Genomic DNA, 18,283 nt, shown 5'->3' with positions numbered 1-18,283 from the left:
TATGATTATCCTGATTGAAATAGTTTTTTTATTTTGCGTTTTTTATCGCAATATGCGATAATATCTTATATCGTCCCATCCCTAGCAATAATCCGACGAATGAAAAGTGGGTCGAAGACTCTTCTCAGTGACTAATGGTGTAGTCGACTATTATTATTAATTAACAGTAACAATAAAGTAAGTTGTGCTGCAGACGTTTGAGATAAGAGAGGTTTCAGTCAATGTTTTTCTCTCTGCAAGTTTCTGCATGGTCACCTTTGAAGTCTAAGGAATTCATTTTGCTGAGAGTGTCAACTCAGCACACAGTATTGAAGAATGAAGAAACTACAAATTTGCAGACAGTGTTTGCTATTTAAAGGACATATTTCAGATGATTTTTGAGATATTCTGGAGGAACAAGGCCCTCATAACTACAAACCTAATTTATGTTGTCATCTAGAGACACTATGGAGCTGCTTCATTGGCGATGAATGAAAGAATGAAATTGTGGACTGATAGATTTAAGCAATTACACCCACATGAGCTTTATTTAATATGAGTTGGGGCTAACATTGTTGAACCAAAAAATGTGCCTATATCCAAGGAAAATCACTCTTGGTTGTGTTACACTGTGCACAATGATGTCCTCTGATTCATTGTCACTGAAGCAGCTTGAGGGCCTCTGAATGCCAGCTCCCATTTGAGCACCGGGTCTGTTGTTTCTTGCTTTGACAGAGACATCATTTTCAAAAATCTGAATTATCTTAAGCAGAGAAAATACATTTTTTTTTTTTGGACAAGACTAATTTGCTGCTTGGAGGCAAATTTGTATAATTTAAGAAACGCGATTAAATGAGCACAAACAAAAGCTCTCTTCAGTCTATTGTACTGCAGTAAATCAGCTATTCTCTTACCTTTAAAATACATTTTCAAAGCGTGAACTCCTTTTTAGTGTTAGCAGGATACTAGAGAATTATGCCGCTGAACATTGTAGCATTATTAAAATCTTGCATTTTTCAGTTTCGTGGAAATATTGGCATAAATGCTAACAGAGTGGGAAACAGTCATCTCCTCTTGACATCTCTTTTGGAAGCTAATCACAGGAGTCAGCGGATATGATTTTAAGCACGAATGCAAATCCTGTAAGACAGCGGGAACACCCAGTGACCCGAAGTTTTCCAGCCACGTTGACCATTTTGGAAGCTGTGGCCCAGCACACTCTGGCTCCTATAGTTATGTTAGCTCTGATGCTAACTCCAGGGAAAGTTAGTGTAATCTTGTCCCATTGGTTGGAGATGACGCTAATTCCCTGGGACAGGAGTGTAGCAGTGTGTGATTTAGCGGCGTATGCTAAGTGCTGCTGGAGCTCCAGGCTAGTCTGTGGGCACCAGGGCAGAGAGAGCAAGCTGGGAAAGTACTGACTTGACTAACTGGCCTGATTAGACCGGGTGTGAGATGACATGGATCAGAATGATACAGTAACCCAGCTGGAAAGACAGATTGGCAGAATCAGAGAAAGGGAGTTTTAAGAAATTACATTCAGAGAAAATGAATAGATAAAGAAGATTATTAGACATGAATGCAAAGTGAAAAAAGGTCGAGAGGGGAAGATGAAGAGATATAGAGACAGTAGGTTAATTTTGTGGACGTGTTGTTTCCTCCTGGGGTGTTTTTCAGCTCTGCTGGACTGTGGTGGTGTAAGAAATTGGCTGAGATGCAACGTAGCATTCGCATCATAGTTTCATTAGCTCTCATTCAGCCCAAGGCATTTCACACTGCGTTTCCTCGACTCATCTGCTTCTCTTAGATCTGCTCACATTACAGGAAAAGGTAACACAGAGAAAGCTGAACCGGGAACGGGAGCTTAAACTTCTCTGTATTAGACTGGAACTTGGTTAGGATATAGAATTGAAATAAATCTCTTTTTTTTCATCTCTGTGAATGCTATTGATTGATTCAGACACTTTTGTGCCTTTAGCGTTTTGGAATGTTTCCCCTCGTAGGGCCCCGTGGCTGGGGTAAAATCAGATTACATTTATTTCAGGGTTATTTTATCCATTAATAGCTGGCACTTTACTTTGAACATTGCCTACAGGCATAGGTTTAGATCAAAGGCAAGACAGTGGAGAGAGATTAGCGGCATCTCATGAAGCCCTGCAAGTTTAACCCTGGTCTCCTCATGAAGTTTTGAATAGTGGAGGACAGAAAGAGAACAGTAAACTCCCAGCCCCCAGTTTGCGCTTATCACGATCATATCATAGTCTTTGGTTTTGCACTTGAGACTTGAACTAGTAATTACATTCCAGTCACATATCTGAGACCCACTGTTTTTTTTTATCAATGATAAATACAAGCCAGTCTTTCAGAAACCCAGTGGGCCGTTTAATAGCACTCACTGCGTTTTTGAAGACAAGGTAAGAATACAAAAGACTCTTATATGCTGGTGGTTATAAATGTATCCACAACACAAACAAATATGGCTAGAAGTCTTGTAGGACGCAGTGAATATATGAACATGTTAGCATACACACAAAAATATTCAATAGTAGCAGTAGTATTTTATATAAATGAAAATGATAGGGAGTTTTTGAAACAGATGAAGTTTCATCTTGTTATTTTTCTTACAGCTTAATACAAAGCTCTCATAAATGGTAAATAGACTGCATTTATATAGGGCTTTTCTAGTCTACCAGCCACTCAAAGCACATTACAATACCCTGTAGGCTATTTGTCCAGGGTTAATACTTTTTATAAGATTGAAGCAGTTCAAAAATAAGGACATTTTTCTTTTTACCATAAGCGTTTGAGAACATATAACCACCTGACAACATGGTAAAAAGAAGAATGACAGCATTTATATAGCGCTTTAAATCGATCTAAAACGCTTTGCAATTTGCCTCTCATTCACCCATTCACACACCGATGGCAGCAAGCTACTTGCTGGTGTTTCCATTAGGAGCAATTTGGGGTTCAGTATGTTGCTCAGGGACACTTTGACATGTGGGTCTGTATGTCTCACCTGTACCTGTAACAAGCTGCTGAAAGCAGGCAGAAAACTGTCAAGGAAAATAAATATTGTAACAACCATATAGCCTTGTAACATAAATTCAAGATTGAAACTGTCTGGTTTTATGAGGCAAACTATCTCAGTTTCTTTGAGACAATTCTCTGCGTAATGAGAGGATCCATGGGCGATTGGCCCCTGATGTGCCCCTGTTTGCTCCAGCATTGGCTTAATTTTGAAAGATGCACAATACAATAAAGTGAAATTGCTTCAGTCAGCTCTGTGTGTTGTGCCCATAGACTATTATAAAATAAATATGGACGGACAATTGCCCAACATTCTGTATGTGAAATGAAGCCATCGAGAGGCCAAAAGAGGGAGAACAGTCTGCACCATAGGCGTAGAGATTAGGGGGACTTGTACTTGTCCTCCTCAATAAATAACATTGTTGTCTGGCGCCTGAATTTTGTGTTCGCCTTTTCAAATAAAAGTCAGCCCAAAGCTTACATGCTGTTGGGTAGGTTTTGTGGTTGTTTACATGCATAAAAAGTCACCACAATGCAGGAAATGAAATGTCTAATACTCAAATCCCCAGTCCTCTGCCCACATAATAATGAGCCCCCACTCTGTAAAGTATCTATTCAGATCTGCCCGTGCTTTGGGTTCATTGTTGGTGTTTCTGTATGTGTTTTAGGGTATGATGGGTGTAGTGGGCTGGATGTTGCTGCTACTCTCCCAGATGATGGTGCCTGTGGCGTCTCAGAAGCCTCCAGGGCTCAGTGTGGGTGTGATCATGGGCCAGACACGCCATATTTCTGATCAGGATCTCCGTCCACCTCGGCGCCCTGACGATGCCCTCGACATCTCTGTGGTAATACTGAGGATCAACCAGACTGACCCAAAGTCTGTTATTACACAGGTGAGAAAAGCTGTGCACATTCACCGACATTACACACATGCTTTCTATCACACACACAGAATCTTGTTTGACACCTGAGTTTGTTTCACTGTGCCCCAAGGTGTGCGAGCTTCTGTCACGCACACGTCTCCACGGCATTGTGTTTGCCGATGGCACCGATCAGGAGGCCATTGCCCAGATCCTTGACTTCCTCTCTGTTCAGACGCAACTTCCAGTCCTGGGAGTCCACGGAGGCTCCTCTATGATTATGGCTGACAAGGTGAGTGACCGTGACACACACAAGCACGGACAGGTTCAAGCACACACACACAGACACACACAACACATACTCAACACATACTCCTACTTTTTTTTTTAATGCACCGTTTGTGTTTTGGAGATTAGAAAGCTGGAATCCCTCCTCTCAGCCCCTTTTAAATGTTAGGATAATGATTCATGCTTTTCAGCCTACATTTTTTTCAGATGTCCTGGCACGTTAGCTATTAGGTCAGACTTTCATTGACAGACTTGGTATTTAGAAAGTCGCTCCACCTGAAATGCACTTCACAATTCCACATAATCCACTTTGCTACAGCTTGAAAAATGACTCCATAAACCACACAAGATATATATATATATATGTATTTTAAAGTTCCAATTTTAGACAAATTATGGCCTCAGCTGGTGGTAATATGGAATATGTAATGATGATAAACCACAGCTTTTGATAAATGTTATATTTTGCTTCCTGTGAGTTGCTTTAAGCTCTTTGAAGTGGAAGTCTAAATGGATATTTTCAGGTTGTTTGAGTTAAGAATGGACATTGTTCTCTTACATCATATATAAACTGTCCGAAGTTGTTGTAGTCATCATGTTGTGGATTAGAAAATGACACACTAGGAGGTTTTTGAAGCTTGTTTGAGCTATTAGGGCTGCTCCGTCAAAGTATTTTTTAAGTTTAGTGTAGTATAAGTTTAGAGCAGAAACACTGCCGACACACTGCATAGATGGGTGGTATCACCCTAAGCTATTTTATGTTAATTAGCTTTTTAAAAGGTTATACAGTGCACATTAAAAAGTACAGGATTCATAAGGTCAGTAGAAGTTCTTGCTTAGAACTTGCAATATTTTATTCTGTCAAGGATTGTTTAGATATGTAATAATGTATTTTCTGCTTGGGCTAAAACTGGGCTATGCAAAGACAAAAGAAATGCTGGGCTGTATGCTGCTGTATCACATCTAGTGCTCAGTGGGATGTCAGAAAAATTGATTTCCAGTTTTTAAAAGAAAAAAGGGAAAGGATTCTTTAAGATTGGATTTTTGTTTTATTTTGGTGTGATGCAGTTGAAGTTACGGGTGTACATCTCTCTTCTTAGCTGAATTCTCTCTCTGGTACTGACTCTGTAGACCTCGCTGACTGACAGACAGACTGAAGAAGCTTTGATAAAAACACAACTGGTTCTTTAGCTTTCTTTTAAATCTCTCAGGGCACAGCAGCCAAAACACAGGAACCAATAACTGCAGCAGTACAGCCTTTTGAAGTACTAGTTGATGGGGGATGCAGTGTGTGTATGTATGTGTGTAAGAAAAGACAAGAAAGGAAAAACAGAAAGGTAAGAGAGAGTTAGACTTGGCTTAAAGGTTAGGGGAGAAATTGCAACATGAAGGTCACTTGCTTGAACCTCCCACTGAGTATATAATGACAGGAAAAATACATAAATTGTATTTTTCCCGCCTTCAATCGCTGTTGTTGATGTGCCATTAAACAAGGTACTTAACCCCCGACTGCTCTAATTGAACTGCTCAGTGGCCAAAAGTACAAGAGTGCAGCCATTGTTGGCAGCTCCCAGGTGTGAACATGAGTGTGTGTAGCCTTTAAGTAACCAGCCCCCCACAACTGTTCCCACAGGCCTGACCTGTAAATAAAAAAAGGCCTGGTTTGAATTAACAGCAAAAGCAGCCCACTGGCAGGCCGGTACAGAAGCTTAGTGAGTCAGCAAATTGTTGAAAAAGCATTGTCGGTAGGCTGGTATTTTATCTGAAGTTCTGATGCATGTGGTCGTTTTACCTGCACCTGCCAGAAGGACATTGTTCAAATGTGTGCCCTGGGTCTATATTTGAAGAATTCCTTGACTTATTTTTATGTAGTCATGATTAGGACTGGAACTAAGGATTATTGTAATTACCTGTTGATTATTTGTGGATAAATAAATGAATTGCTTAGTCTGTAAAATGATACAAAATGGTAAAAACTGCTCATAGAAGATAATATATGAGAAACACATTTATTTCTCTTAGCAGCAACACTAAGACATAATTTAAAATACTGCACAGGCTGCATTATAAACCATTATTAAGAGGCAAGGTGGGCTAAAACTCTATGTTTTAAAAATGAGGAAATTGTAGAGGAAAGTGAGGTGGTCACCTTGATTGGATATGATTGGAGTCATCACTGTGTATTATCAGCTAAGGTGGACAGTGCAAAAAACAAAATAAAACATAACAGTATTCATACATGACATTATTAATGGATTTATCAAGGTATGGGATGGAGCCAGTGGATCCCTCTGGGTTGGACTTCCTTTTGTGTAAGTTATCATAGAATGCAACCTTTTGTTGTTTCCTTTTGTTTTTTGGGGGTATGCAAGTGTTGCGTGTTGTGTCATATATGCTGTGTTTCTTTTGTTAACGTATTCTATATGTATTTCCCACTGGATGGGTATAAATGTTATCACTCAGTATCAGAGTATCAACAAAAAAAAAAGAAAAAAAAATTGCCCTTCACAATTTCCCAGATCCATAGGTGACATCTCAAAATTATTATTTTGTCTGACCCGCACTGCAAAATCCAAAGATATTACATTTGTAAGCAAATTAAACCAACATATTGTCTCTAGCAGTGGTTTGACACGGGTGAAAGGATTAATTGATTATCAGAATGGCAATTCTTTTTCTGTTGACTGACCAATGTTAAAATCAATAAAATCGATTCCGCTCCAGCCGTGATGATCTGCTGTAGCATGGTCCTGTCTTGCCTGGTGACAGAGCCAAACAAGACTATTATGGAGGTGATGAGGGCTCTCAGTGAGTTTGACACATGTTTTTGCGCTTGACACTCACACTGTGATGGTGATCTCATCACACTGGCCCTGCTCTAGCACTGTTCTCAGATAGATTAGCTCCTCTCAATGATTTCAGAATATGAAACACATGTAAATGCTATTGTGTGAATAGTTAGAATAAAAAGGACCATTGCCAACAAACATATTTTGCTATGGAAAAAAAAATCTGGCTCCATGTAATACTTCTTGGCTGTGCGTCTGTTGCTTTGATACCTGCTGTCAGTGGTGTAGTGGTAATCTGGAGGATTGAAAGAAATCCCAGTGGGCTAGTAACAATTCAGCCTGATTACTGTGGGCTAACAAACAGTATTGTGCTTTCTGCAGCCTGACCAGTCTTCGCATACACACACGTGTTCTGTTAATGTTGCAATCAAGCCTATAGTATAGGAGAAAAATGAGCGGCTCATCCCCCGTTACCTTGGTTATCCTGGCTCAGTCCAGTAGTAGTCTACCCATCATGCTTTAGATTAAAGCACAAAGCAGAAGGAAGAAGATGGTGCCAAGAAAATAAAGAAAAAAAACTTCAGCAGGCAGGCAAGTGCTCTAAAATAATGGATATACGTGGAGGTGGGCAGTGCAAGTGTGAAATACATGGTGTTAAAGCAGTGTTAAGCTGCCAAAATGCAAACTTAACTGTCATGATTATGTCACATTTCAAGTAAAGCCTTTCTCCAGTTGTCATTGTTATCAGTAGCTGGCCACATAGCCATCACACTCTATCACATAAACAGGAGCAGGCATTGCAGGCATCCCTGAAAACTGTGATAAACAAGATTACGGAGACCAGTTGCTGCAACGACTCCTCAGGTTTTAAGAAGGACAGTTTTTATTTGTCAGGATTTTCTTCAGTTTACAGACAATGAGACTTCTGAACTCAGTTAAAATATGTTTTTCCAAGAAACTAGTTGCTTTTTAGTCGGGGATAAATGTGTTCATTTCAAATCAAACACAGGGTTTTGTTGTTTAGTCTTGTGTGGTTTGGTTGCAATTAACAGGGCAGGATTTGGCCTTTTTTCCTTGCCCTAGTCCACCTTTTGCTATTTGGTCCACTTCAGACAGTTAAGTCTAATCCTTTCTCCACCTTTTCAACACCACCAATATTAGTGGTTTTGTAATACTGGAAAAAAGAAAAAAGTGTAATATCTCTATATGTTTGTAATTGAAGTGCATTGTATAAGGAAAAGCTTCATGCCTAGGGGATCCTTCAGCAGTTGCCCCAATACAGTCTTCTCCATCACCACATTACATGATTTGTCCACACTATTATTCATCTCCTGGGCTGAAAGCCGTTGCCCAAAACTTCAGTTCACATGTAGTAGACTCCAGACCCCCATATAAACAGCTTTCACAGATGTTTAGCATGAACAGTCTTGGAGAAAAAAACAACTTTCTTTTGAGCTTGGTCTGCAGTCAACATGCATGCACATTCACATATAGGTAGTAGGAATACATTAACAAACCAATGTACGAATAAAAGAAAGAATAAGCGTATAAATAAAGACCTACAGGCATCAGTGGGCTTTGTTTATTGTACGTGGTTTAAAATGAAACATTGATCTACTGGCCAGGGACGAACCCTGGAACCCTTAATATCGTTTTCACATTCCAGTGTTTGTTTTTGCCTACACTGTACTTCTCCCTGTACCTCTGCCAGAATCGACAATGTTCAAAATAAGTTCCACCCCAATTGGATCAGCCCTAACAAATGAAAGAATCATCCATTTTTGTATGCCAAACTCATTTTTTTCCCTAAATGAAAACAAATGGATCAATGTCAGAACAGATCCAACCTCTCTCCCTTTCCCTCTCCCTCGCCTTCACTCATTCCCGGTCTCTGCCTCCTCCTCATCATCCCCCGATAATGCATGTCAGCGTGGAACAGTCAGCCATAATCTACAGGAAGTTGGATGATGTGCAGTGAGAAAGGAGACACGTTTGAGGAACATGGAATTGATGGGGAGAAAGGGCATGTGTATGCCCAGGAGAGGAATGGGATTATTTTGGAATGTTGTACTTCCATTACAGAGGGGCCGCTTTGGGAAATAAGAAATATTGTTGGCTTTACCTCACCCCCATATGTGTTCACTCGTTCTCCGCCAACCTTGTTCATCTCTACTTTTGACTTCCTACTTCTCGGTGTGTGGGGGATAGAGGATGGGGGTTGGGGGTCACTGTGCGTAGCATAAGAACACGAACATGCTGAAATGGAAGGTTGTGAATTAAACATGCATGTTCTTTCTGCTTTGCTGTACCACTGTGGTGGGATGCTACCCTTCCGTTGTGTGTCTGCATATTTGCATGCGTGCATATGTGTGTGTGTGCATGTGTGTGTGAGACTGCATGTGTCCCGGCCAGGGATGTCCCATATCAGAAGAGGCCATTTGCCCAGGTTCTCTGCTGAGTCGCTTTAATATTTAACACCTGCTCCCCACACCTGCTGTCACTTTCAGAAGATACACTGCTGTGTCATTCACTCACTAAGTCCTCCCCCACTTTAACCTCTCAATTTTCTCTCCTGCACTCTAGCTTTTACTTCCTTCATATCTCACCCAGCCCTGTCTCTCTCTCTCTCTGTCTGGTCTTCTTCCCCTGTTTCCATCTTCCTCCTTTTCATTTCTTCGTCTTTTCATTTCTCCTTGTCTCTCACTCTTTTTGTGTCTTCCCACTCTTGCATCCACAGTTATTATTCTCTGGTGGCTTGGGTTGTAAGAGGAACAGCCAACTATGTTGGAAGGCTTTGGGAAATCTTGCTAGCCTTGAACCCCTGTGAAGCAAGATTGGATGATGGGTTTGTGTGTCTGTATGAAAGAGAAAGAAAAAGAAAAGAGGGAGGGTAGCTGGGTTGATATGGTTACTATGGTGACCAAACCAGACTACAACATTTAGTTCAGTTCTGCCTGCTGCTGAGGTTCTCTAGCTCCGTTTACACCACAGTTATTTATGCCCAGTTTCTTCCAGCTTGGCTAGGCACCACACACAACTGGCTCTTGATATGAAAGCCAGTGAGAGATCAAGTCCTTGTTGCTGCACTAGCAAATCCTCCACACTAAGATGGCTAATTTTGAAATGTTGTTTATGTGTAAAATGATGTGAATCTACAATAGCATTCTCAGGTTGTTTCTGTAAAGACTCCATCTAAAGTAAAACCTGTAATGTAATGTAAATCCTAAACAGGAAAATTCTTAAATCTCTTCTTTGTCTCATTCAACAAATGACAAAACTGTGTCTTTGTTTAATTCAACTGCAGTGACAATTTAGTTTTTTCACTTTTACATGTCTTTTGTCCAACATAAATGTGTCTTCCCACTCGTGAATGCCTTTCATCTTTGAATGGTGTTTTTCACTTTTTTTTACTTAGGCTTGGTCATTTCTTTTCAGCACACTTTCATGTTTCCCATTTTCTTACATTCTCTGTTGATGAAATTTGCATTTCTGTTGGTTGCCCTCTTGTCTTTCTCATCGACCATGAGCACTAACACTGCTCATTGCAACCTACACAGCTGTTTTATATATTTTTGACTTTTACAGTTACAGTTTTGTGCTTGACGGAAGACAATATTTAGCTTGCCTTGGTTAGGGGCGGTGTCAAGCTGCTGTATAAGTCCTGAACCACCTGACAGATGATTGACAAGACATCCCAGATTTATTTAAGTTCAATTGGGAGATTTTAAATATTCAAAATACTTAAACACAACAAACTGCATGTTTGTATATCTTCTTTGGCAAGATTACAGCTATAAAAAGAGAAATATAATAATATTCCACTGGATTGGACCTCCTGTGAGCTACTTAATGCCAAGAAAAATACATATTCAAGCAGAAGGCAACTGAGGGTTAGCCAGGTACTAACTGCCACTCACCCATGACCACGGACAACATTGTTTTCCAAAAGCTATATTTTTTCCAACCACATTAAAATGCACAGTTGGAGTTTTTAGATCTATACTCTGGAGAGGAGTTTTTCAGAACATCAGTTTAGTGGAATAAAAAAAAACGCAAGCTCATTGTAGGGGGCCAAAATAAAGAGAAAATTGTGGTTACCCTTGAAACAGCCCGCATTATACAGTGTAGATGAATATTACATAGACTTGATGAACACACACTGACTTAACCTAAATGCACAATGAAATCTCCATCTGCAGTGGAAGCAAACATCTGCCAAGTTAGCGCTCAGCTAACTGGTACAGTACATCAAAGAGCATAATGTATGTAATATGATATACCATTCCTTACAAAATATAGAATAAAATGGAATACAATTAAATAAATATGTAGACATTGCCAATTAATCACGATGTAGCATTTTACCATTTCAAACACCAACACTATTGAATTATTGGAAGTTTATTTCCTGTTTAGCTCCAAGGAATTCTGATAAAAACACCATTGGCTAGAAATATTTCATGTGTGCATTAAAATGAGTTTTATCAGTAATTAACAAATGTATTGAAAACGTGTCCCAAAAGGGAACTTAAAATGTCTTCTTTCCCATTCTCATGTTCAGAATATATATCCTATCTGTTCCACATGTGAGTGAAACAAAATTAAACTTTAATGGGATTTTTAATTTGCAGTTCCTGTCAAATTTGGGAAATGGGAACAACAACAAACAAACAAAACAACACGTACAACAGAAACTAAACTATGCCTTGCTTGTGCTACGAATAGTTGTACTGTTGGTTATGACCTGGCTATGACACTGTGCACAGTGTGGAAGTTACCTTTTGCAAGGAGAAACAGTCTGTAGAATCACTCCTCATCGTGTCTTTGCTTGGAGTTGTTTTCACCTTAGGAGGGCAATAGAAATAGTTGCTGTACTTTTGGTTATGACTCGGCTATGACACTCTGCACAGTGTAGAGGTTACCACTCGGAAGGAAAAACAATCTGTAGCGTCACTCCTCATCATGTCTTTTCTTGGAGTTGTTTTCATCTTTTTGAGGGAAATATCCGCTGCAGTTTTGGCTTAGAGACAGCCACTTTTCATCATCTCTTTTAGACTTTGAATGCTTTTCATCTTTGGACGGTGATTTTCACTGTACTTAGGCTTAGTCACTTTTTTTCCAGCACACTTAATGTTTCCCTTTTTCTTACATTCTCTGTTGATGAAATTTGCATTTTTGTTGGTTGCCCTCTTGTCTTTTTAATCGACCATGATCACTAACACTGCTCATTGCAACCTACGCAGCTGTTTTATATATTTTTGACTTTTATGATGCCGAATTAGTTTTGTGCTTTGAAAAATATTTAACTTGCCTTGGTTAGGGGTGTTGTCAAGCTGTTATATAAGCCCTGAACCACCTGACAGACCTCCTAGATTTACTTAAGATCAATTAGGAGATTTTAAATATTCAAAATACTTAAACACATTGAAGTAAACTATTTTTTTGTGTCTCTTCTTTGACAAGATTACTACTCTGAAAAGATAAATATAATAATAATATTTCACTGGACTGAACCTCCTATGAGCTACTTAATGCCAAGAAAAATACAAATTCAAACAGAAGGCAACCAAGGGACAGCTGTAAGATAACAAAAACCTTGTGAAACATAATACTGTTATTAATGCATTTTCTGTTCTGTGTTGTGGTTTCATGTGGCTGTAAATGCAGAGCCCTGGATGCTGCACTCACGTCTTTAATTTGCTGTAGTTGTCTTTGCTGCTATCTCTGAAGTGGTTTCCATTGTTTGGTACTATAGCTACCAGCTGAATTGTGGGTGATAAAGGAAAACGTCTTTTCTTTAAAGTAGATACATGTATTCACACACCTTGTCCAGGCCAACAGTGGGAGACGCAGTTAGTCTTTTCTGAGAAAATCATGGATGTAGACAGAATACAAAAATTGCTTTGCATTATATCTGAGTGCTGCTGAATGGATCACTGTCTTGGAGGATGAGAGAATAGGAAAGCTGCTCCAGGCTCCAGGCAAAATCACACCACTTTGCTCCCACTGTGCACATACTCTGTAGTACATTATTGCTTTAAGGGAAAACATTTGCATCTAATATTATGGCCATCCAGTTTGCAGTTCAACATAATCCATTAAAGTTGTAACCACTGTGGTGCCTTTTAGATATTATAGTTTACCCACACAAAGAGCCTGCCCCATCAGTGCCTATGTTTAGCAGTATTTATTGTTTGCAAGATTATTAAGACCAGGCCAGTTTGGAGAATGAGTGCGTTTACCTGACTGTCAGCGTAAGCTGGTAATCATGTCCACCTATGGAGAGCATGTATTTCTGCCCACCTGGCAAATATGCAGACACAATTGATAATGGATGCTTTGCAACCATACGCAGTGACCAAACAATTGTGCATTGGGGAAAGGTTGCACAACTAACATCCCCATTGTTAGCTATTTTTAGTAATTACAGCTACATTAAATTACCAGTTACATGAATGGCCATACACAAGCAGTGCTATTAAAACAGGACTAAAACTCCATTAAGTGCCACACCACTTATTGTCGGAAGCTATTGTAGCTTATTAGATGTGTTGCTTCTCTGTTAGAGAATATATATATATATATATATACACACACACACATCTATACAGTTATATAATACTTGCCTTTAAGAGATAGCAACAGCTGTAGTGTGACAGGAAAGGGTAGAGATAGAAGGGATGGCATGCAGCAAAAGGCCACAAGTTGGAGTCGATCCAATGGCCACTGCTGCAAGGACTCAGCCTTGGGACGGGAGGTGCCAGCCATGTGAGCTACCAGTGGTTACTTATACCCCATGGTTAGTTGTTTTAAAGCACCCATAAAAATAAAAAAAACTGTTTCTATGCATTGGTGTTGGATTCACTATGCACAAACAAAAACAGCCTATAGTTAAACTCTCAGCATCAGATTGAGTCGGTTGCTGGTGACATCAACCAGACAACTGGAGCAAAAATACTGTCAGTCACTGCTGATATCCGACAGCTCAGTCTTTATGGTCCCGGCTAGCAGTGCATCTGCGCAGTCACAACAGCCTAAGCCTCTGCTTTATTCCACCAGTGATGCTGGCTCACACGAGTCAGCTTTGACACTGACAACCAGTGGCGTTCATGGGGGCAGGAATGGGTTGCCCTTTTTCCTCTTGGGTGCAAATTGCCCTTTTCAACTGGCAATCAAAACTTTTCAGGCCCTGCCCTGGTCCTTCCATAGGGCATGACCTTCTCTGGCTCAGTTGAGCTAGAGTTAGGGCTTTTATTTATTTATTTTGCTCATGCCCCCAAAACTGCCTGTGCAAAACACTGCTGACAACATGTTATTAAATGTGAAATGATCCATAGAGTCGTCCGTGTGCCTATAGTGGGAAGTCATTTTGGCTGTCCGAAATGCCGATGTCAACTCGAGTGTCCTTAGTTCATCAAAGTACGAGTCAGGGAAACGAATGTTATCTCAAAAAAACTTCCCCCGCAGTTCTTTCACCATCCACTGAAGTCAAAATATGTCACTTGATTTGAAGTACTCTGCTACATCTGGCCTCACTGATAACAGGAGAAAGATGTGTCATCTCTTTGACGTATATAGCTGGAAATCAGCAAAATGTTACTGTGAGTGCAGGTAACCTGTTTCGGTTATATTTGCAGTCACTGTAAAGCCGAACACATTTAAATGCTTCTTTACAGGTATCTCATGTGTTGTGACTTTTCTATTAGTAGTTTTTATTCTATTATTTTATTTGAATGTTTTTAAAAATAAGTTTCAAAGAGCTAAGAACAAACTAATGAGAGTTATCCTTAATCTTATTCAGAGAGCTCACATTAGCCCAAAACATTTTAAAGAGTTGAATTGGCTCCCTGTTGAAGAGTTCAACAGTTAAAATTATTTAACATTATTTTCAGTTTGTTCGGGACTCTCGTGGCCTGAACACGAAGGCAAGTGTATTGAACCTGAAACAACACAAAAAGCAAGTAACCAAATGAAAATCAATCTGCCCATTCGCTGAATAGATTAAAAAAAAAAAAACTGCTAAGTAAGTTAGCTTAGTGAAAGATGTCAGAACTAGTTAGAATTAGTAGCATATACATGTCACTCCCTTTACTGCCTGCTTCCTAGTAAGTCAATCAATCAATCAAACTTAATCTGGTATTAACATAAATTAAAACTCAAAGAACAGAGCAGGAAGGGTTCATACTGAATACTGCTTTTTGATTATCAATGCAATGATACTGAGTGCGGCCGGACAAACCAGAGGATTATTGACTTGAAAAAAAGAGTGTCTGGTACTCTAAGAGATGTCCAGATTCAGTATGAGACAGAGGAGATAATCATATTCATGATGAGAGGCCTTGATTAACTTGCAGATTGATCTGAGTTGCCTTGATGTATCAAACATGAAATTAAGTGAAACTTCAAGTAAACTTCAGTTCACACATCAAGACAGTTGACATCACTTGAAACCACATCTATCCACCTCATCGCTAAACTATTATTTAATATTATTTTTGTGTGTTTTGGCCAGACATATCAATTGTAAGGTAAAGCAACACCGTTCTGGCTTTAATTTCTCTGGGAAACATTTCATGACAGTGTAACAGGACTTGTGTAACTGTCTGTTTATGTGTCTATGCGTTCTGTATAGCTGTCTGCGTTGGCAGTGAGTCTCACTTATTGTTGTTTGTTTGTTGGAAACGGCTGCTGGAGATGTCAATCTCTCCTCAGCAGAGCTGCTGCAGCTGTTTAGCATACATCTCGGCCTGTGCTGGTGTGTCGTGTTGTCTGTCTGTGCTGTGTGATGGAACAGCAGGATGTCGCTATCAGCCAACAGGTCCCCCTGTCTCACTCATAACGAGAGAATTACCTTAGCCTGGACCTGCTGTCTTTGCACCTGTGTTTGTGTGTGTGTTTATGAAAACGTGTGTGTGCATGAGTGTCCACGAATCACTCAGATCTGTCAGCAGTCATCTCTACTCAACCTCTCACACACACACACACACACACAGCAGTGGTCCCACACAAACCAGGCCTCTATATTATCAACACATCTTTCAACACACTCTCCTTCACACACACTCTACAGTTTCCAGCTTTCTCCATTGCACCACTCTCTTATATCCTTTTACTTTTCAGTCATCCTCCATGTCTTTTACTTGCCCCCTTTCTTCTCGTCACCTCTTGCCAACCTCATCCCCTTTCCTTTTCTCTTGTCATCCCCCCTGCTCTCCTCCTTCTCTCACGCCCCAGTTGGGGAGTACAATGAGATGGCAATGGCAGGGCTGTGGTGTGTGCGCGTATGTTTGTCTGTGTGATGTCACACTACAGCAGCTCTATAGTAGCTCTCTCTTTTTTAAATCCCTGTGCTCACAGACCACACAGCTATTTTAAGATTCTATAAACCTTTTCAAAGAAGCTTCAAGGGGAAAGCTTGTACATGTACTGTGTGTGTGTGTTTGGGAAGAAAGAGTGAGTGTGTTAGGGACAGAGTGTGTTTGCATGTGTGTTAATGTTTCTGATAACTCAATGCTTATCAGTTATATGGTTCGTGTCAAACCGACATGAATTTAGAGCCTATTTTGATAGAGAAGGCTGGTATAGCTGGAAAACAAATATCTGTCTGCACTGGTTTAAATTTAATCTATAATATATTTGGTTTGTGTAATGTTTTTTTCAGAGGTGATTCCCAGCTCTCACCTGCACATTTGCTTTTCTTCTGGGTCACATAAATGTTAGAATCTCAAGAAAAACATCAAGCTGAATATTTAGAAGCACAGCTGATGTCATGTTAATAAAACAGGCAGGATCTCCCGGCAATAAACAGACAATAAACAGACAATAAGCCTGACAGTAAACCTGACTCAAAGTATATTGGATGCTCATTATTGCCACTGCAATATAATATCTCCATTTCTGAACTGTCTGATCTCTTGTCTTTCATCATATTTCAATCTGTTTCTGGCACAGAGGAGCCACTCTGTCTATTCAGAAGCACCTGGTCCACCATTTCTGAGTCAATTGCCCCTTTTAAACTTGAAAAAACATGAACAGAGACGCCAGCCCTGGCGGGGGGAAAGGTGTGAAAAAGGAAAAATGTTCACTTATTTAATGGACGTCAGGAGACGGTCAAGGTCGTGACAGAAATATATTTTACTGACCTCACCTCCAAGACCAGTAAAAACCCATGGGCTCCAGCAAGTCCCGAGGTCTCAAAATGGATTGTTGGATGAGCTGCTGTCTCTCTGTTAACTGCTTAGTTAATGTTGGGGGTGATGGCAAATTAATTATATTTAAAGCAGCGTTAATTGAGTCCACTTCTGGGCAGCAGAAAAAGCTGTAAACACAGCGCTGATATATTGTCACATAATAAAGTTGTTATAGCAAATAAGTAAATATAAGCAGTTACACCTCCAGCAGGAACAGGAACATTAGCATTTATTTGTATTCATATTTTTGGCAACCCGAGAAATATAAATCCAATATTTACTCGTGTTTTAGCTCTGTTTTTATCTCCCCTGCCAACTCTTAAGGGGAACATGCTATTTAGCTTGCTAGGCCTTCAACTGTGCTCCGCAGCCAGGTGCTTTTTTCTCACTGAGGTTTGGTGTTGGGCAGGTAGTGTAGTGTCCTGCTATAAATGCTGTAAATGACGTAGATGAGAGAAATAAGAATGAACCAAAACAGTAAAGTAATTGTAGTCGTGTAGAGGCAAAACAATGAGCTAAAAGGTGCAAAAAACATTCAATAGAGCCCCTGGGAACTGCAGACCCCTATCACTTTACACAAAGTAAATTGGTTAATTGTTATTATTAAAAATATATATTAGTGCAGGGTAAAAACTAAAAAAGCTAACCTTACCTAAAAGCTAGGTAATATATCATTTGGTTAAGAGGATTGTCGTAATGCTTAAAGTAAAACAATGTTGATTATTAGTTCTTGGTTGTTACAGTCCTGCTTTACCGAAGTAGTATTTAGATCCTTTAAGTAGTTTTATGCAGACTGGCTCCTGTCAGTGTAGTATATTGGATTATTAGAACATGTATACAGAATTTCCCCGTTGTAGGTTTTGTACACAGTTCTTTAATCAGTAATATTGACATATTCCATCATATTTTATAAGATTAGTCATGCAATATGTTTCTGTTTTACCAGACACCACACTGCAAAACAGAAAGGAAGGAACAGTGGATAGAACCAACCCTAGGATTAGTGGCTCTACCACCTTAAAAATGTTAAGTAAAAGTACCTCCAAATTGTACAATATTTGAGTAAACGTACTTCATTGCTTTCCACCGCTGCTGCTTCAGCACTGAACATGAACATAGGCTGTTTTAAGATGTTTCAACAAATTAC

The 18,283-nt window shown here is 39.7% G+C and overlaps 1 protein-coding gene across 1 annotated transcript in view; it reads left to right on the top strand.

The window, feature by feature from the left end:
- The first annotated feature begins 3,677 nt into the window (after positions 1–3,677).
- grin2ab (glutamate receptor, ionotropic, N-methyl D-aspartate 2A, b) overlaps positions 3,678–18,283 on the top strand; it is a 68,948-nt gene continuing 54,342 nt past the window's right edge. Inside the window, exons 1-2 of the mRNA XM_035659442.1 lie at positions 3,678–3,902; positions 4,003–4,161. Of these exons, the coding sequence (XP_035515335.1) occupies positions 3,681–3,902; positions 4,003–4,161 (381 nt within the window). The 5' untranslated portion in view covers positions 3,678–3,680. The remainder of the gene's footprint in view (positions 3,903–4,002; positions 4,162–18,283) is intronic.

This window comes from Morone saxatilis, unplaced genomic scaffold (assembly GCF_004916995.1).
Source record: "Morone saxatilis isolate NCDOM2014 unplaced genomic scaffold, NCSU_SB_2.0 Contig17, whole genome shotgun sequence".
NCBI classification, from domain to species: Eukaryota; Metazoa; Chordata; class Actinopteri; family Moronidae; genus Morone; species Morone saxatilis.
This window is presented reverse-complemented; position numbering and strand designations above follow the sequence as displayed.